Below are 21,406 nucleotides of genomic sequence, written 5' to 3'. Positions count from 1 at the left end.
TGGATCGAACTTAACATTGTTGAACGCATTGCTATTAAGGTGTATTAAGGATTAAAGAAGCACGCAATTAGTACGCTGCTGAAAATAGCGTAGTTAGATGTCATTTTAACATACCTACATATGCCTCAATGACATTTTGGTGATTAGGTGAGTACCTGTCGAAATACAACATTTCTTATAATTAAGTAAATCTTATATTTTTTTAAGGGAAAATTTACTAGAGGCTGCTCCAGTGCACTGACAACAATATGCACTATAGGTTTGCTTCGCGTAACGCCGTTCTTCTGCTTTAAAATCTTGGTACTCGATAGCTGGGATGTCTTGTATAACTAAAGCGTTCTTTCAATTTCGGGATCGTGATCGGCATGCCAGCGTCACTTACTGCCTACACACACCAGCGCGGGTAAAGGCGTGTCTCACTCACCTGCGTGTGGACGCGCACCGGCACCGACGCCGAGCGCACGGGGATGCCCTGGTCGTGGGCTCGCACTGTAAGCACCAGGGGCAGTCCCATTCGAGCAGCGGACAGGGGCGCCGTGAGGCTGACGGCGCCTGACACGGGGTCGATGCGGAACTTCTGCTCGTAGTTGCCGCTCACGATTTCGTACGTCACGTTGCTGTTGGGGCCGGCCGCGTCGGCATCCGTCGCCTGCACGGAGATGAACAAGACGTCAGTGACTGTCTGTATCTTGATTGAGATGTTCGATGCTTGCCAGCACCGACTCATTAAAGCGACGCCAAAGAGAAAAGCGATTCTATTAGTAAAATTACTCTTTCGCAGCACCAAAATTACCACGCTTGTCGCGATAAGACGCTTGGCAAGCGAGAAAACGTGCAAAAAGAAAATGTGGGTGGCGACGCCACCTTGAAATTTCCACACCAAACGCCGTGACGTCACAGATTATGACGGCGTCTACTAGGGCCTACGCAGTTCCTAATCGGTACACTGAACTCATAGGGGGGTCTAGACATAATGTAACAAGTTTCAGGAAATTTCGTTGAGCCAATGTCGCCAAAATTCGACAAATACACTTTGAAATCCGTGACGTAACGCGTGGTAACTTCGGTGCGAAATTTGAAACTCAGAAGGATTTTCGCTTCTATTAATAAATCCATGATGCTGAAATTAACGACATTAGAGTTCTCAGAGTATACCTTATCAATCTAAACCATTATTTCATTTTAGCGTTCTTGTAAGTGTTTTCGCATAATCCCTTCAGTTTATCCCAGAACAAATCCTACAGAGTCAGCTGATAATCGAACGTCTCCTATACCAAGACATGCACAGTAGTAGTTTCATCACTATCATCATCACTATAATCATGATCATCATCATAACCATCAACCCCACCGCCATCATCATCATCGCTAACACAACCACCACCGACAATTATCACTACAAGAAACAGAACAACCGTTTGCATGACATCCAGTAGCAGGGTTGCCAGGTCGAAAAGACAAAAAATCACTTCATTTGTTAATTTGCAGGAATACCGGGTTCAAAGATATTGCGTGAAATTGCACAGACGCCGTAAGTTCAACATTTAGGCGGAGGAATCTGCAAATGATCTGACAGGGTGCAAAAGAAAAAAAATAAGCTTTGCCGCATACTAACCATGCTTGCAGTAAAGTACCCTTTACAGGCCTACTACAACGTAGACTGGGAATTTTGTTTCCATGATGTGTTTCTACACAACACATAAGAATATTAATCCAAAGAATGCACCAAGTGACAGCGGTAAAAAGCTTAATAAATAAATAAACAAATAAATAAATAAATAAATAAATAAATAAATAAATAAATAAATAAATAAATAAATTATTGTTGTGAGGGCACTACATGTTTCTGGAAAGGCACTAAGTGGGGATGGCCGCGCATACAAAGTAGCATCCCGCAATGCATCACACATATCTAAACACAAGCAAAGAACTATGCAGAACTAGAAATTATGGTGATTTGTTTAACCTTTTTGGATGGTGTTTGCAATGTAGCAAATGGATAATGACTGATATCACTGAATTGCACCCAAAGGACGTTGCCGATTGAAACAATGTACGCTGGTATTCGCAACGCCCATAGACTGTCACGTCACCGAGCGGATTTCAGGAGAACCCCCTAGAGGAGGGTCAGCAGACGACAAACTGGCAGCCGCTCCCTTGTTCGGCTGTGCTAGCCTGATTGTTAACGCGTTGGCAGAAAAGGAACACTACAAATGTGCATGTTCCCTGCATCAGTGAACAAACCGGGCCCTCTGTGACACAATAAATCTGATTCGTACTTGCGAGACACGAAGTTTTCGTTAAAATACGTGGCAAGTCGCGCTTCCAATGGTAGCCCACAGCGTTGACATTTCAGCTTCATGATGTTTCCTGTAGCCACCTAGGTTAGTTAAATGTTATCGTCTGACTTTTTCAGTTGAAACTCACGCTGTTTCACTTGTATATGGCGTCCGTCGGTGTTTTTGTAGTGCATGGGTCCCGTAACATTGGACAGATTTAGTTGAGCGTCCGCAACAACGTACGGACGCAGCCTGCCATAGGAAATCGCTGGCAGGCTGCGTCTGTACGTTGTTGCGGACGCCCAACTGTCCCTGATCCCGTTAATCGGGTTGGCAATCGCCGGGCGGATTCTAAGGGCTGGCGTCACGGCCCTCCGAAAACGCACCACGAAAGCGCGGACAATTTAGAGTTGGTCCTTTGGTGCGCCAGCGAACGCCGGTTGTGGTCCAAAGACCGAGTCAGAGCCGAGAGTCGATAACACAAACGAAAACGAAATATATTCTCAGTTAAGGCAATACAAATAATACAAACACATGCACACTCGGCTGGTACCAGTTACAACTTCACAATATAATTCAGATGGTGTTTACACAACGGGAGCTAAACAAACAGATCACACGCTACAAATGCAATCGCATGCATTACAACTATTCAATGACCGTTAAAGTCCTGAATAAACAATGGCGTATCCAGTCCACAATACTTGGACGGTAATCGAATGCTTCTCTTCAAGGAAACACTCACGCCAGCTCCAGCGTTGATCGCCGTAGCTCAACCGTCGTCGCAACTTGTCACGGCTCACACGGCGTCGTCATCGGATTCTTCCAGATCGATGATCGACTGACCGCACGCCATCATAAACACGTCTTCTTTGGCTAACGGAGCCACACTTAGCCTAAGTTCACCATCACCGGGCCGACTGACTCACTCCTTCACTGACTGTCTGACCTCCCTCGTCGTTTGCACGCTTTTATCTCTTCTTCCCCGGTTTCTAGAAGCGTCGGGAGGGTTCTTCGGCGTGCAGTACAGCTAAGGCCAGAGAAAGGGCGAGAGCTTTCTCGTATGTTCGAACCGCGGCGGCATGATCGGCGATGCGTCACCCTTTCCTTCTAGATGTTTCCAGGCATTGCTGGGCGTTTGATCGCGTTGTCTGCTTCTGGGTCGTGTGGGTGAGGAGGATGCGGCGCGCCGGCGTCTTTTGATGCTTGTTTTTTTCGTCGTTCGCGCTTCTTGGTCGTGCGGCTCGCGCCGTTCTGTCGCGCAGCCGTTTGAAAGCGGCCTCGCGCGCGCTTTATTACGCGCTAATTTGTGACACCAACTAAATCTCTCTATTGTACGCGGGGAGTCGCGCGAGCTTGCGATGTCCTCTTTCATAACTGAGCAATCTGAAATAGGCGACACTTTAAAATAGGGCGATTTATCCTTTGTCAAAAAAAAGCGCTGTTATAAATCGTGCGAGCGAGCATTCAGTCATTCGAGGCTGCGTTCGCTCCACGGATATCGTGGAGAGAACGCTCTCAACGTCGTCCTTCACTTTTGTGTTGCTTTCATAGCCAGCGCTGCGCTGCTTGTTTTTGTATGTTGTTGATAGGTGGCAGCACACTGCAAGCAATTTTCTTGTTGGCAGTCTTGAGAGCAAAAAGTTCTCCGAGGCCAGACGTTCATCTAATTGTAAACATGATGACGCGGAGAGGTCGAAAGCTGTCGGCGGAGGAATTTCTTCAGGTTGCTTTTAACAGTGATGGTGAAAGAAACCATCTTGATGAGGGCTTTTCACTGGACATAGACGGCTGTGAAAGCACCGCCAGTGACAGCGACGATCAAGATAAGCTGCAAACTCACGAGAAGCGAGTTGCACTTCACGTTCCCTCTTGCGTTAATGTTTTTCACGATAGTAAGTTACTTTGATTGCATTTACTGTATAATAGCGTTGAGTGAGATTAAAATAAACGCATAATATTTCCTATGCATTGCATGTAGCGCGACTTATTGTGGATATTATGGAGCGCCGCGTGCCACCACCACGCTCGAGCTCGACCAGCGGAAGCGAAGGGGTTATATTGATGAAACGTGCAGTCACAGAAACAATCCACACCACTGTTTTAACTTCAGCTGTACCGTCCGAATGGCATTGTTGTTAGGTGAATTTTCGTAACGTCGAAGAATTCGACGCTGAGAAAAGCATGCTTGTGCATTCTTTTCGAGATTCATGTTTCGAGGTGCTGATCGAACCTGCAAAATCCGAAAGAAGTAAACTGCGCGCGGCTAGAGTCTGAGCATGACTGTGACCCGAGCACTACTGAATGGGATGTTGAATGCTTGCATTCCGTTGAAGAAGTAAGTCCGCGTTCCTGACTGCGCAAGAAACGACGACGGCGTAACGTGTTTGGAAACCATCGTCACGTTAAACATGCGGTACCTGTGCAGCAACGGTGGCGCTACTCGCTAGCGGCCTGTTACTACGGCAAACCCGTCAGGCAGCCTCGGTACGTACTACCTCGGAGTGCCATTCAGTTCATGCGTCAATTCTAGTTCACGCAGTTTTCTGTAGCACGCACAGGATTTCGCAAAGCATCTTTGATGCACGGTAATGGAGCCGAAATATAACCTTTTACACTGAAGCAAATAATTCGGTGGCGAGCATTTAGCACTTTCCATGATTTCGGCAAGTATTTTGGACTCGCACCCATTTCAGTTCAACTCATGGCTTCATCCGGTGAAAGCGGCACGGGGCGTGCGTCAGCATGTCCTATCTTTCCCTACGCTAGCAGACGGGTTGACCCTCCTACAGGCGCCATTTTGAACTGCACGGCACGCTACCTATTGTTCGTGGGCGTTGCGAGTACGCGCTGCTATATATCTAAAGCACAGAATACCAAGCAAGATACCTGTACCAAGTTTCACCTGAACTCCTGTCGCACAACATGTCTCTGTGCGGTCAATGCGCGTAATCTGCTGCTAACCTCACAGGCTTGTTTATTTCGTACGTCCGTGACCATTTCACTGCGAGCCTTCCTTGCGATCCCGCTGTTACGTTATAGATATATCACCGATGTGTCGGTGAACTGTATCGGCACCCGCTATACGCACATCATTCGGTGTCTTTAAAAAGAAATCGAGGAAACATAGAGCTGACTTTTGCTTCTTGTGCCACTGCGTTCTACCGCAACAATGAAGTTGCGCAGTTTCAGGTTCCGCAACAGTCACAAAGGTGGTAAACTTTTCAAGCATTCTGTGCTCCTGAAACCGTGCGATCATCTTAGCATCTACTACGGGGCACGCGTGTGCCCCAAAATTTAAGGTTGAAATGGTCACTTGATGTCGTTTGGTGTCTAGCAATTTACAGTACTCTCAATCGGAACGGAATTGAAATCAAATAGCAAGCGAGAAGATACAGCGGGCAAACACCGTAAACGCACATAAAGGTGCGACTGCAGTAGCGAAGGCGTTAATGCCAACAGGCAACGACTATATTATCAGTGGCTATAGTCGCATGCAACTTTAGAAGTTCGCGGCATTTCCTCCTCAAAGGCGGATGCACACAAGCCTGCACCAAACGCGTGCGCTCGAGACTGACGTCACGAGCCGGATGGCCGGTGACCCCGCCTTCGGAGTACATTGCCGAGTGCATGAGCAGGACTATTTATTTTGTCCCGGAGGCGATCGGTGGTCGCGCTTCTGTCGTCTGGGCGGGGCCTTTCCGGACTTCATAAGTTGTATCCGACTATAGAAAGTTCCCCCTCTGGGAAGGCCTAGATAAAAAACCAGTTTCATCGACCAAAGTTAGGCTGGCGACATGAAAATAGAAAGTTGCACCTTATTCCTTTCCGTCACGTCATTGCGAATATTGAACACCTGAAATAGTAAAAACCTACAAAAAATGACACCTTATGTCCCTGCGTTTAAAATTCGCAGTCCGTATTTGTTGTACGCAAAGGCTGCAAAATTACTTAAATTCTTCTCACCAGACAATGGAATAGGGATGTATTAGTTTCCTCTGCACACGAGTCCGTTCTATGCTTTCATAGTGTGCCTTCGAAATAATACTGGTAAATTCGTGGCTGAACAGAAAAGCGACAGGGACGTTGTAAAATGCACAAAAAAAGCCCTACAAAACTCCTTACCGGAAAGCACAATGAACCCTCATTGGTCTTGCACATTCAGGAACTATGAAGCATCTGGCAGTTATGATCGAATTGTTTGTCTCATTGAAGTGAGATGTGTATGCATGTATAAGAGAGAATAAAGTTGACTAGCCCAGGCCATCGCTGTCGTTTGTCTATTTAAGGGCTATAATCAAGAACTTAAAAAAAATGTGCATGTTTCTAAAACACCGATTTCGCTTACGCAGATGGGGACGGCAGCAGCCCGTAAAGGTTTTTGCCAGTGTTGCAATGTTTCGTAAAGAAAGAATACATTGTCGGTCGCACTCTGGAGTATTGGTATGTTTAGAGATTGACTGCGCATATGGTAAATACCAACACAAATATTACTTCGCCTGGTCGCACAGCTTCACATATGAGAGCTAACTATGGCTTATGGCTGTTGTTTTTATGCCTGCAGTAATGACAATCACCCATGCGTGACTGAAGACGAAGTACATCGCACTGCGCCATTAGTATAAGGGAATGACGGAGCAAAACAAAAAAAGAAGTCGTTACCATTGCGTTAGAGCGTAACCATAAAAGGATGTCCGGATGCTAGGACAAGTAGCTTGCGTGACTCCGCGTCATGAGGACAGACCATCTATGGGCATTAAGCACACGTCCTCAAGCTATGAGTTATTTGGGCTGGCAGGTTTAATGCGCTGCGTTATAGGAGAACACGGAAGTTATAGGCATTGCGAACGGATTTTTTTGCAGGTCCAAGCACAGCCTGAGAGCCTTACACGAAAAGAAATTAGTCGAGCAACTTCCTCGCTCTCAGTCACTTCATTAGACAATGCACTGTGACATTACCGCTCATAGTGGTCACAATGTACGCAAACACTGTGCTCATTAAGGCCAGGAACATTTGGTATTTTTTTATGTGAGGCAAACGTAAGTTAACTTTGTTGTAGAACGGTTCTGTTGCGAGTATAATGTATTCGATATATTGTGCAGGTAAGGGTAAATTGACGGCTTTATTTTAACACTGTACCTACGGCACCTATGTAACGCTCGAACCATGTATGCTTATTCTGCGAAAGGAAAGCCTATTTATTAGCTGTAACCTTATACAGTTATGCACCAGCAGTACGCGAAACCACCCACTTCTGATGACCATCGCGTGTATATACAGTGGCTAGCGTGCGTTATACTTAATAAATCACCTGAGATAGCTTTCTACGGCTTTTTTTCTCACAACCATACCGTGTTGAGGGAAAACAATAGGTGAGACAAAGGCACACGCGGCACTAACATTTAACGGCCTTTTTCTTTATTTGCTTAAGCACTGCGGCTTGCAATATAAATACGATTGCCGACACATTGTCAGTGCATGGACATAGATAATTGGTCCAATGTATGGCGGCTGTTTTTCTTATAGCATGACTAAAGATTGAAGCACAAAAGTAACAGAGCATTATTATCACCGCCGCTTTAATTTCCACTTTAGCAAACAATTATCTTCATCAGCCTATTTACGTCCAAGACGGGAATAAGCTTTCTCCTAGTAATTTTCAACCACCTCTGTTTTGCACCAGTGGACTCCATCTGAAGTATGAAAATTTCTCCATTTCATCCCACAACAGCTATTTCTGTACGAAGGTGAGGGAATTGTCAGAGGGGCTCGTTTTCTGTATACACAACTGTTTCGTATGCACAACTAATGTAACTAAGAGACATTCAAGCCAAGGAGAGCATAGGGGACATCATTTGTGGTCTCTTGACTGTACTGTAATGCTTTTCACTTAAATTTAAAGAAATTAAAGTGGGCGAAAAATCACCGTTTCCGTCGGTGGGATCCGAACCCACAACCTTTGAATTTCACGCCCAAAGCTCTATACTCGACGACAACTTATCTAGACAGTGGAGCGAAGGCTACAGAGGCGGGGCTTCCGCACATTCGTGTTGCTCCGCAAGCAGTACGGCAGCTTGCGGCTGATTTCGGTTTTGCTCGCTCGCATTGCTAACTCGTTTAGGAAATTATATACGCGAAAAATGGGAATGGGAGAAACACTTCGATTGTTGTGCGTACATTTTAGTGTCATATTACGAGTATATTTTTCTTGGAGAACTAAACCGCGCTTTTGCGGCCGCACGCTGACGCACTACGTCACAGACGCCATGTTTACTTTGGAAAACGGGCTTGCTGAAAAGGTGATGCTGTGTAAGAAATGGAAAGAACAGGAAGGCATTCTTGCAAAGTGAGCAATAACTGTATTCTACCTACGACTTCCCGCAACTGTTTGAGTCTCGCAATAAATAAAGCAGCATTTATTTCAGCGAGGCAAATGAGAAAGTTATCAGTAAACGTAAGTAATTATTTTTTGGCGCGGGAGCAGGCATGCGCTTCGGTTTTGTAGCTTCCTCAGTGCGGTCAATAAGAGTTGTCGCCGAGTATACCATTTGGGCTAAAGCGGAGGGTGCTGCCCCGTTCACTTTTTTGTAGGGTATTTATGTGTGCTTAACATCTGGGAATGTTAGTCAGCGCCACCCACAGGCCAGGGGGCGAGTGTGGAACTCTCTGTTGCCAGAGGTCGTCATGGAGAACGTGATACAAGCACGAGGTGGCGGCTGACCAATAAACGCTCGCATGCTACCTATGCCACAAATAATGTCCCTTATGCTTTGCTTGGCTTAAATGTCTGTCGGTGTCATTAGTTGTGTATAACACAGAAAACGAGCCCCTCGGATAATTCCCTCACTTTCGTACCTTTATAGCTTCGTCACGGCAGACTTGCCGTGACGAAGCACATGAAAGGGTTGTTGTCAGTTTACAGCCGCCAGTTTAACACAATCGGAGGTTATTCATAAGAGTGCAACCTTCCGTGTATGTGTATATTTGATCGTACCTGGACGATGAGAGGCTCCGCAAAGTCCGCCAGGTCTGCCGTGAGTACGGCGTCGTAACGGGGCTGCCTGAACGAAGGCGCGTTGTCGTTGGCGTCTCCCAGGCGTACCAGGAGCTGCGTCGAAGCCCGCCGCCCTCCACCGTCCTGCGCCTCGACAGTGAGCACGTACTCTGGCACCGACTCGCGGTCGAGACCCTCGGACGAGACCAGAGTCACACGGCCCGTGTCTGGGTCCAATTTCAGGCTGCACAGCGACGCAAGAGCGCAGTGCGAATGATTATTGGGAACAATGCTTGTATAAACAAGAAACTACGAGAAAGCGCGGTGAAAGACAATTTAGGCAACGAAGGAGAAGAAAACTGGCTAATACACGAGTAGTTGCACGAGTATACGAGAAGAAAATATACTCCGAATGGTAGTTTAAGCACTCGGATAAGTGAGCGTTGATGAAATGCTCTGGAGAATCAGGCACACTGAGCCGTATTCGTCGAGAACACGTCAAGGTGTTGGGTCGACTTCTGGGGGCACGAGGATAGAATAGATAGATTGCATGGGTAGATTAGTTGAATAGAATATATAAATATAATTATAATAAATAAATAACATTCAGTTGGACTGATAAGGTTAGATAGGTGCACATGGTTAAGATATATTCCACACATTGTGGTAAACAATGAAAACGATGCTACGGCAAGCCGGCAAGACGAAACCGTGCTTCTGGTGCAACGAACTTCCCCTACGAATGCAGCCCGCTACTGCAAAAAGGGCGACGGCCAGCTGAAACACTGCAAAGTTCTCGCGTGGAAAATGGAAAATGGTTTTACACGCTTTCTTCATCATCATTTTCATTGTCATCCTTTTCCACGCTTTTCCTGCTGCCCGCACAAGTTATACGAGATGCGGTACACGCGTAAATTGTCCCGCAGGGCTATTTGGCGTGGACGCGAGAAAGATATATGCTTGCAGTCATGTCATAACGATTAGCGCATCTGGATGCAGTGCTGGGAGGCCGAGCTCCTTTGCTCTACTCTACCAGACTTCCGCAGCAACCACATGGTGTGCAGATTTCGGTGAGGAGGATGACTTAAGGGAGAGCTGACTTGCGAAGGCTGGGTGCACGCCGTCATGCTCTTTCTAGTGTCTTTATGTTGAAAATTAGCAAAGCTGTAGCTCACACTCTCGCCTACTACACTCTTCAATGTTGACAATCATCGTTGTGGTCATCGCAGTCTGGTCATGTGACCATAGAAGAGCGTGTAGGCACATTGCGCTGAAACTATCGTGGAAATATGTGCCGCGTAATTGCTGCTGGACGATTTCAGGTATGTGCTACTTCGCCCATTTTATGCAGTAAAAGCAGCACATTTTCTTTTCGTTATGAAGTACAAGCATGTGTGTATCTCCAGCGAAAAAAAAATATCTGAAAATGTTTGTTACGTATGGATTTTCATATCAAGCATTGAATTAATAAACATAAATGTGTGAATAACTATGTATGCCTAGGTGCAACGATGACCGATTTTTAAGCGCTTGTGACGTCATTTTATCCGATGAACTTTACAGATTTTTTACTGTCGTAACGTGTTCATGACGCAAGGTGTTTAACACTAAAAACGCGCAGGAGATGTACTTCGTTGAACGAAAAAACAAAACAAAAAACAAAACGAATATACTCAAATGAGAGCTTGAATACTAGCACTATCCTGTTTTTGCAATTTCGTGACAAATGATACGAATCATAATCAGTTTATTGTGATGATTAAGAAGATTACAGGATGCTAATACGCAGAAGGAGGTCCCGAAGTGAAATACTACAATGGGACATCCTTTAAAAACCATACATAAAAAATAGGTTACAGAAGCTGCTAACTGAATCGCTAGGAGATTGCGACACAGCGCCGACGGTCAATGAGGGCGCATTTGAATTGAGGCACTAGCTAAAGCTTTCGCGCATAAAATCATTTGCTTATTGCTCACCGACACGTTGTTGCCTTCATGAACTTTTTTTTCTAACTGTGGGCACGAAGCGCGAATTGGAACGATGAAGCCAATTCCAAAAGGACTCGTCTTCACTATGAGCGACATTGTATGAGTGCAATGTATTGCCACACATACTTTCTGTGTTTTCATGTGACCGCTGTATTGTCACGTGGTCGTGACGTCGACGAAGGCAGCAGTCAGCACGTCCGAGATGAAACTCTTTATTAGGCCGAACTTGTGGCCGGGAAAATGAAACTCCAGCTACAGCAATAAACTGATAGCGGCGAACAGAGCGTCGACCGTCGATCAACTGACAAGCGGTCAAGCGCGTCGGCTTTTATACAGGCGCTATCGAACTTTCCAGCAATATCGCTGGTGGCGGCATTATCTCTCGACAAAGCTAGAACATTCACGGGCGGCGCGCAATCTTAACAAAACGATCTACTACAATCGAGAAGCTACTCGAACACTGCTTTGCGGACAGCGTCGATCGTTGATAAACGTCCTTGCTGGTCAAACCCGAATAATTCAAAAATAAAACAAGAAGTGGGCGTGGCAGTATTGTATGTGTAACCACCGCTCGGCGCAAGCCGCGCCGGAATGCCTGGGAACCTTCCCGATTGTTTTAGAACTTTCTGATAAGATTGGGCGCGCGACACGAGTAGTCAAATTCATTCTAGAACTAACGCGGGCGCCAGCGACAACGCTGGAATTTTCGATCCTGAGTGTATAAAAGCCGACGCGTTTCACCAACGACCAGTTTTAGGGGCGAAGCTCCTTAAAGCGGCACCCGTTCGTCCCTCGTAGTTGTCGTAGTCGTAGTGTGTAACCAGTCGTAACGCTAGTACCAGATCTTGACCTCCAAGGTGGTGCCGGTAGGAGATTTTTCCTGTGCGTTGTTGAACAATAAAAAATTCGCAGCGTGCGCCTTAACTAAAAGCCGACTTCTTCTGTCTCTCATTCCCCATTAGCAGCCATTGGCATGTTCTAGTAGGAAACGTTAGTAGAAGTAGAAGTGTAAGTGTTAGCTAAAAGCCGACTTCTTCTGTCTCTCATTCCCATTAGCAGCCATTGTTTACCTCCAAGGTAGTGCCTGGTGAGATTTCTCCTGTGCGTGATTAAACAATAAAAATTTTGTTCAAAACGCCGTTGATTGATGAAATAAACCAACGAAAGACGCCAGATGTTTTGTAAAAGCAAAACGAAAGAACGCCAGATGTTTCTAAAGCAAAACGAAAAGACGCCAGCTGCTTAACGAAAGACGCCAGATGTTTTCTAAAGCAATGGTTTTCTAAACAATGAAAATTCACAGCGTACATGTAAAATTAAAGTGAGCTGCAAGTCGTCATAACTCATCGAACCTTTAGTATAAACGCGCCCGATCTCACGTCGGTGATGATGTACTGGGCAGAATTCACGGAAGATTCACGGTTTACCGATGAACCTCCGCAGCTTCGCCCACTCATCATCATTCACTCCGTGGATATGCTGTGATTTTTTCGACGGCCGACGATTGTGATCACCGCTATCGTTGCGCTTGCAGTGTTACTTCGTTTGCTGGGCACAAGTTCGCCCAATAAACACTTGAATCTGTTTTAGATCGAGTTCTGCATGTGTACTTCACCGTCCCGACAACGTGACAATAGAGGCAATTTCAGGAAGCACTCACTTTCTGGCGATGGGCCCATTCAAAGACGTGTACTTGATTGTGCCAAAACTTCCAGTGTCCGGGTCAGTGGCCTGCATTTGCAATTGAGCAATAGAAACCAACATGCCTATTAGTTTAAACGCACATTTCTACAATACGGTTACTAGAGAAAAATTTTGCAGTGGCTTAGCTGGGCTATGCCAGGATATACGTAGCGTTAGCAAAGGTTCAGCTGATTATTATTAGTTTTCTAGATTGTCTCGGATTATTAACCTTGTTCTGTTCATTCTTCCTACGGAACCGCTAATTGCCAGGCAACTACTTCGGAATCCGATGAGATAAGCTTCTCGGCTCTCCTGCGCCGTTGAGCAGCATTTGCGCTCCCCTTCTTCATGGTGTTACCCACCTGCAAACGCCAGTCCCAGGCGCTATCAAGCGGCTCCAGCACAGTGTCAGACGGCGACTGCACAGCGAAGGCGAATAGCTGCGCGCGCGCTGGCGCCAATACGTCTGCCAAGGCTACGACGTCATTCCTCTGGAAAGCGCAGACCGGCGGCGGCGAGTCGCGCGCGGCGGTGGCGGAGTCTGCACGCGCGCCGGCGCCAGTTTGTCTGCCGCGGCTACGACGCCACTCCTCCTGAACGCTCAGACAAGCAGCGGCGAGCCGCGCGCGGCGGTGTCGGAGAGCGCGTGAGATGCCAGCTCCGGTGACCCAGCTGTATGACATCAGTGATCCTCGCGCATGCGCAGCACGGCTCATGACGCTCCACGCAAAATCGGCTCCGGCTAGGCAAGTGTAGCTAACGCTACAAAATCTGGCACTAGTGTTTACTGAAGCAGCACGGATAGCCTTTCAGGCAGCATGGCAGTGGTGGGTAGTTTACGTGTACAGCAGGACTTCAAAGGCTTAGCAACACTACTAAATGTGGACATTGAAAAAAAAAATGTCACGTCACAAATTCAACAATTCCTAATTCATATGCATTTGTGCAGGGCCTTACTGTCGTCAACATTTAGAAAATATTATTGCTTGCATTTTTACAGCAATGAAGGCAGATAAAGCGTAACAGACAAAGCCACAAGAAAGCGTGAAGCGACGAGCTTTTCAGGAAATCTGTGATAGAAATCACCCCCGTGACAACTGAACGAATACAGAGCCAGTGTTTTTTTTTCTATTAACAGATAAGTCAAAAGCTAGAGTTCATTATTTCTCTATCGAAAACGTTCTTAAGTGCTTACTGAACATATTTCAACGCGTGAGGCGTGATTGCCGAGAAATTTCTTGATTTATTAAATTCATGAAAAACAATCAAGTAAAGGAAGATAGCTAAAAGCTTTCTCTAATACCTTTTCACTAACCAGAGTTTCCTAGCGTGCAAAAACGTAACGAAACATGACACATCTATAACATAAGTATCTGCGTTTCAGTATATAAAACATTAAGTAAAATGCGATAGTCAGATTATGCTTCTTAACGACAATTTCTTTTTTTTTTAACACGGAAATATTTTATGCCGGGATCCACCAAGACTTTTATGACGTATTTCTGTGACGGAAATACGTCAGGAAAATGAACGCCATCAGATGACAAAGAGAAATTTCGTTGGCAGGAGTCGAACCCATAACCTCTCGGTCTGCGACGATGGCTCGCGGGCGTTTAACGACCTGCGCTACCGCCAAACGCATGAAGGAGGCTACACGAACGCGCCTTTTACCTCGGACATTTTCCTCTCATAGTGCTGTTGGTTCGCGGGGTGGTGTCGCCGTTTGGACGCCGACATCTCGATCTGGACGCGATAGAGGGAAGCTTATGCTCCTATATAACGCTTAACTGGAACCAGAACCAGATATTTTGCACTAGTTTAATTTTTTACAAGATTATTTCTGAATATTCGGAAAACCGGAAGTAAGTACTCGACCAGAAGTGCTTGGAAGAGAAACAATCACTCGGTGCTCTTGCCACTAATAAATAATGCCCATTATTAGTGCTTATAGAACAAGCGGCTTCATTTGTCTGCGATGCCTTACACTGGTGTGAAAGCCCCAACCATAGCAGATAATGCACGGGCATGCGCGGCATTGCTTATGGATGACTCACAGTGACGGCAGTGATGACGGTGCCCGGCCTGGCGTCTTCGGCTACAACCACCTCGTACATGTCACTGGTGAACATGGGGGCGTGGTCGTTTGTGTCCACGATGTTCACTCGCACAGTCACGGACGACGTCAGAGGCTGCACAGCTTCGGTTTCGGCCGCGACGATCTGGAGATGAGTTTAGCGAGTGCTTTAGCAGGTGTTGCAAACTATATCACGAAGCAGTGCTCCACAATACCTCAAAAAAGCGCAAACACTTTTCTTACTACTTCTGACAGTCGAATACGTCGCATATTTGAACTCTTGGAATGCTCACCCGAAAAAATTTGTGAGCCCTATATGGATATCACGTAATAATAATAATATCTGGGGTTTAACGTCCCAAAACCACGATATGATTATGAGAGACGCCGTAGTGGAGGGCTCCGGAAATTTCGACCACCTGGGGTTCTTTAACGTGCACCTAAATCTAGGTACACGGGCCTCAAACATTTTCGCCTCCATCGAAAATGCAGCCGCCGCGGCCGGGATTCGATCCCGCGACCGGTCAGCAGCCGAGCGCCATAACCACTAGACCACCGTGGCGGGGGTGGATATCACATGCGGGCCAGCTGAAGAAAACATAGTTACTGTGAAGAAGGCGTATCGTATTCAAATTGACCATTCTTTTTTCGAGTGTACGTACAAAGTATTGGCCAGTTTATCTGCTTGGACACTTTTGACTCCACAAGTTTTGCTACCCTCAACGTGTTTGACATGTGGGTCACATTTTAAGCTCGGCCGAAGATCCACGTAAACATACTGAGCTACAAAGCAACAATGGCGGAGAAAAAAACGCGCTTATAGCCACACGTGCACATGGCGCTACAGCATTGCCGCGCCAATAGCTGAAAGCAGGACAATAGCATGCCGAACGACCGTCCACGGTGGTTCAGTGGTTATGGCGCTCGACTGCTGACCCGAAGGTCGCGGGATCGAATCCCGGCCGCGGCGGCAGCATTTTCGATGAAGGCGAAAATGCTTGAGACCCGCGTATACTTAGATTTAGGTGCACGTTAACGAACCGCAGGTAATCGAAATTTCCGGAGCCCTTCACTACGGCGTCCTTCATAATCATATCGTCGTTTCCGGACGTTAAACCCCAACACTTATTATTATTCAGGCAGTGCAGCTCAAACCACCGATCACACAAGCTGCATCTCGCCTGGCATCCTTCGATATTACGTGAGCTTCAAGTAGCTGCCACTTCTGCCGCTTTCTCTTCGTGCGTCTGATGAGCTCGTTGAGCACGCTTTGGGTATTCCACCTTTGCATTATAGTCAGGCGTTCGACGAGCGTAATATAAGCCACGTTCTCCTGCATGGGTATCATGGTGGGTATAAGCCGTCCCAGTGGGGGTGGCCGATACCCACTATGAAAGATTGGTCACGACTAGGATGTGATCAGGGAAGGCGTTTACTTTTACTTTATTAGAATACTCGAGGGAAAACGTCAATAACGTAAAGAACGAAAGAAAATGCCTCAAACATAGCTTAGAAACAGCCTCTGCTGATGTTAGATTCTTCAACGCTGAAGCAAGCATCCATGTTACAGTAACTAACTGAAGAGGCTCCAAGAGAAAGAATATCAGGAATTGAAACATTCTCTCCAATAATGCCTGTAGGATCCTCGTCGTAATGAAACGCGAGTGGTGACATCATATTGTCTGCACTGCTCTACACTAATTTGTACAGTTGCGTCCACCAGTTTCTGGTAGCAGATGCTGCTGATCATTTTCAAGTCCTAAATTATGCTGCTGGTCAGTAAACATGCCCCACACCCACTACGGAAGATTGGCTAAAAAAAATTATAGAGGACTGCTGTAGTGTAACCGTTCTTGAAAGAACAACTTACATGTCAAAATCAACGTAATAGAAGCAGTAAAAGTAAAAAAAAAAGTCCTGAATTATGAACGCTTGAGAAGTGGCGATATCGTCATCTCCATCTACAATCGCCGCCTGTTAATGTAATGTAGGAACTGAATGAAAAAAAAAATCTTTATTAATTCTAGAGAATGTGTAACAGAACATGTTGCGTTGACATGTTGCGTTGAAGCTTGATCGCATGTTCATCGAAGGCACTTATTCGTCCACGGTGAAGTCTAAGACCACAACAGTATTACTGCTGTCCATTTAATAGTTTTTTAAGTGTTTGTTTGTTTCCTCAAAATTATGGCACATAACCACCATAGGGGTTTGGCCAAGACTGCGTATCGTAACTTCTGTCTGATAACTTCAATAATGCGTATTAATAATAATAATAATAATAATAATAATAATAATAATAATAATAATAATAATAATAATAATAATAATAATAATAATAATAATAATAATAATAATAATAATAATAATAAAAACTAATTTCAATAAATAAGATTGAAGAAAAAAAATGACCGCTAATGTATAAAAAAGTAACCTTTATTCTTCTTCCTCTTCTTACTATTATTATTGATATCGTATGAAGAACAAGTGCAGCCTGTTAGATTTTAGTGCTTTCAATTCCCTTCAGCAGCATCATTTTATCGGTAATTGCTGCGCTAACGTCTTAGATCTGTATATTTCGAAAAATTAACCTGTTGAAATGTCACCCTCCGACATCTCTCTTGTTCGTCCCGATAAATATCACCCATCGCTCATGTTAACACTCTCGATGACATCGGTAAAACCGAGCGTTACTCGTGACATCAACAAATCCCCTACATTTGATTTCAAGCGATGTGAGTACGCTGGCTTATACCACGACCAACATTGACTGGTCACCGGCTACCGACAAAGCCAATGTTGATGAAGAAGTCGATCACTTTACGCAGCTTGTATTGAGCAGTATGCATAATTTCACCCCCCCCCCCATCCCCTAATAATCACTGTAAATATTCCCATTGGTTCTCATCCGAACGTATAACTGCCCTAAAGCATAAAAGACAGTGCGCACAGGAAGTTTAAATGTTCACCTTCCAGTGAGTGTAAGGAAGAATTCCGTTTTTTTTCGAACTCCCTGCAAACGCGTATTCAAGCGGGTTCATCGTTCTGATATTTTCATTCTTAGAAAAAAGCACCTCTGACCAGCGGGCTGAATTTTCGAAGGATATACGCAAACGGAATAGCAAAACTTCTCTGTCTCAATACCAATATAGTTAAGCAGAGAGTAGCTCTAGAGCAGTAAAGAACCACAGGCAAGAAATTCGCCTATGTTTAGAATACGTGTTAAATTAAGAAGTGGCTATCGGTGTTCGAGATACGTGTGTCAAAAAAAAAAAGAAAAAAAAACACTTCGCACGAGCCACGCGCCCCATACTGAGCTGGACACATTTACAGCAATAAGAGCCGGTGTGAAACCGGTTCGACGTGAGCAAGCGTAGCTGCATTTACGAGACGCCATGTTTTCCTTCGCGCTGCTGGTCCTTTCGTGCTTCTGGCAACTTCTTAAAGCGTGAGCAGAATGTTCAATATTTATATACAGTGACCTGACCTCTGTAGATGTTACTAAATAAATTAAAATCGCATGGGACAGAAAATACGGAAGGAAATAACTAAGTATCGACTGCCAACCTGGTTTCAATGCGTTAATTTGGAGTCTTTTTCTAGAATATTGACTCCTAAATTGTTGAGCTCGAATGCCTTTATTTTATAGTATACCATACACGGGCGCTTTCGAATGTGCCTCAATTTCTTGCGCAGTATCGCGGGTTTAAGAAAAGTGCGTAATCAGGACTGTAAAGAACATAAAAAATGCTATATTTAAGAGCTCGAGTATGACGCTCTTATGCGCATTAGCATATTGGCCTGACAGTCTGCGATCAACAAGAAAAAAAAAAGGACGTAACAAAAACGAGGTTGCTTCAGTAGTCTTTAATTCGCCTCACTTTATCTCAATCAATGTGGAAAATGCAGCTCCGCGAAAAGAATTTTTCAAATGCCTAATTAAATGTATTAAAAAAACGGCCTAATAAAACGCCAAGTGGCGATTTCAAAAACATATTGCCTAAATAATAATCATATCTCTCGTTTAACGGGCCAAAACCACGATATGATTATGAGGCACGCCTTAGTGGAGGGCGCCGGAAATTTCGACCGTCCGGTGTTCTTTAACGTGTGCTGACATCGCACAGTACACGGACCTTTCGCCTGTATCGGAACGCGACCACCGCGGCCTGGATCGAACTCGCGACCTTCGGGTCAGCCACCGAGCACCACTATAACCACTATACCACTATGGCGGACAAACAGATTACCCTGGGACCTCCCGAGGAATCATAGGCGTACGTAGGTCAATTCTAGGCACCTTGTTTGAGGGAGATGAAGTACGGTACGATGAGAAACGATATTACGAAGAGAAACCCATGCCAAGATGTGTACCTTCAACTAAAAGGTCATACTTGCAGAAAATGCTGTCAGTGGGGAGATTATGTTCCAGATGATGTTCAATAGTCAACAGTCTCGCTTTGCATCTAGCAAATTGTTTGTTGTATCTTCGCTCTAAATTCCAGGTGCTTGATTGGAATGTGTTCAGCACAAATTGAGATAGTAGTATTTGCCGCCAGATTAATTTGACAACGAAGGTGTCACGCATTGCATCAACCAGGCCGACTAAGCAGCTTGAATAATTGGTGTCTTTTAAAACAAATTTTAAATATGTACAACAGTTCTCAATATACTGTAGGTTGTAATATTAATATTATTCCGCTAATGTGGCCCCAAACAACGCTACGCGGGAAAGTGTTAAAACATAAATTTTGACCGTTTTGCGCAATGACAAATGAAAAGTGACCGTATTTAGTCACGCTAAGCGAAAAAGAAGGAAAGACGTCTTTCCCACCACAAACACTTCTTCCGACGAAATTAAAGCAGCAAATTTTCTTTTTGTTTCAGTTTTTACCTGGGAAAAGGCTGTATTTTTCACCGAAACTCACTTACCGTGAACTCGACGTACTTTGGTTCGGCAACCTCGTAGTCCAGTTTGGAGGAGTCCTGAACCAAGATGGCGAAATCGGCCTCCCGCGAGGCCGACTGCGGGTGGATGGTGAAAATGGTCTCCCCCTCGCCATCCAAATACAACCTGAATGTACTGTTTCTTCCCTGAAACAGAAGTTAAATACGTAGGTTTAGCGTCTGCTTTAGCACGCACGCGTAAGCGGGACCACTCAGAGTACTTCTGCGATACGCGGCACATAGCACGTGGAACTTCAACGAGGAATTCGAACAAGTTACTTTCAATACAGTTCCCATTTAACCATAAATCGTGTCGACCAATTTATTCGACCAATACTTCGAAGTTATACTTTTCCTTTTCCATACTGAATTTTTCCGCTGCAAGTCTCTAGAAAGTTCTAATATTAAGGAAGGTTGGCGGAATGGCGTGGTTAGAGAAATGCAGGACTTTTAATCAATAATGCGCACATTATTGGGCACTTAGCGCTCAGCTTATTACACTGTCACGTGCCCACATTAAGCACCAAGTGTTCTAATAATTTTCAGTCAGTCGCGGCGCAGGGTCTCAAGTCGCAACGCTTCTCATTTGTAAGCACTCTCTACCAGTGACGGACACAAAGTTGCTAGAGTTATGCCTGACAACACGATTGGATGACGCTTGCTCTCGCAATCTGTCCCAGCTTGTGAAGTGATTTTTTTTTGTAGATGCGGACCTCCATTGGTTTTTAAGGTACGCAATTATTCTATATAGCACAGCTTACTTGCATTGTGTATTGACGTCATCACCACATCACTCAACGCAACGGGTGCATAATGGTCGATGGTATATTCGACCATGCATATCCTAATAATAATAATAATAATAATAATAATAATAATAATAATAATAATAATAATAATAATAATAATAATAATAATAATAATAATAATAATAATAATAATAATAATTTCTTTGGTTGAAGTGCCAAAACGACGATACGATTGAGGCACGACGCCGTAGTGGAAGGAACCGGGTAATTTCGACAACCTGGGGTTCTCTTACATGAACTGGCATCGCAGAGTACGTGGGCCTCTAGAATTTCGCCTCCATGGAAATAGCTTACAGTCATTTCATTACAGCTGCAGCTGTGCAGTGATGCTACGCCCCCTCCATATGCGGGCGTCAGTTCGCTCACCGAAGAACTGCAAGATGCAAGTGAGTGTTGCAAATTTCTTGAAATAAGCGGAACTGGCCGTGTAGACAAGAAACACTCGTGCAGTCCATCGACGTTGGCGTTTGAGGCACAGATGCAAGCGACAAAAAAACGCGGTGTATCCCCAGGAAGCCTTTTGTCTTTCTTCTTTTTTTTATAAAATGAATAACGTGCGCTTAGAGGAGATCTGTCAGGGGTCTCGTTCAGAACACGTAATCGTAGAGTCTGTTTATGCTATTTCAATGT

General features: G+C 45.0%; 1 protein-coding gene across 1 annotated transcript in view; it reads right to left on the bottom strand.

Annotated features, from left to right (window-relative positions):
• Window positions 1-21,406, bottom strand: part of LOC119384025 (uncharacterized) — a 50,605-nt gene that overhangs the window by 11,165 nt on the left and 18,034 nt on the right. Inside the window, exons 12-16 of the mRNA XM_049412007.1 lie at window positions 19,953-20,114; window positions 15,001-15,165; window positions 12,924-12,994; window positions 9,275-9,518; window positions 425-649 (exon numbers count right to left, since the gene is read on the bottom strand). Coding sequence (XP_049267964.1) covers window positions 425-649; window positions 9,275-9,518; window positions 12,924-12,994; window positions 15,001-15,165; window positions 19,953-20,114 — 867 coding nt within the window. The remainder of the gene's footprint in view (window positions 1-424; window positions 650-9,274; window positions 9,519-12,923; window positions 12,995-15,000; window positions 15,166-19,952; window positions 20,115-21,406) is intronic.

The sequence above is a fragment of the Rhipicephalus sanguineus genome, chromosome 1 (assembly GCF_013339695.2).
Source record: "Rhipicephalus sanguineus isolate Rsan-2018 chromosome 1, BIME_Rsan_1.4, whole genome shotgun sequence".
NCBI classification, from domain to species: Eukaryota; Metazoa; Arthropoda; class Arachnida; order Ixodida; family Ixodidae; genus Rhipicephalus; species Rhipicephalus sanguineus.
Note: the sequence above shows the minus strand (reverse complement) of the source record. Positions and strands in the feature narration are given on the sequence as shown.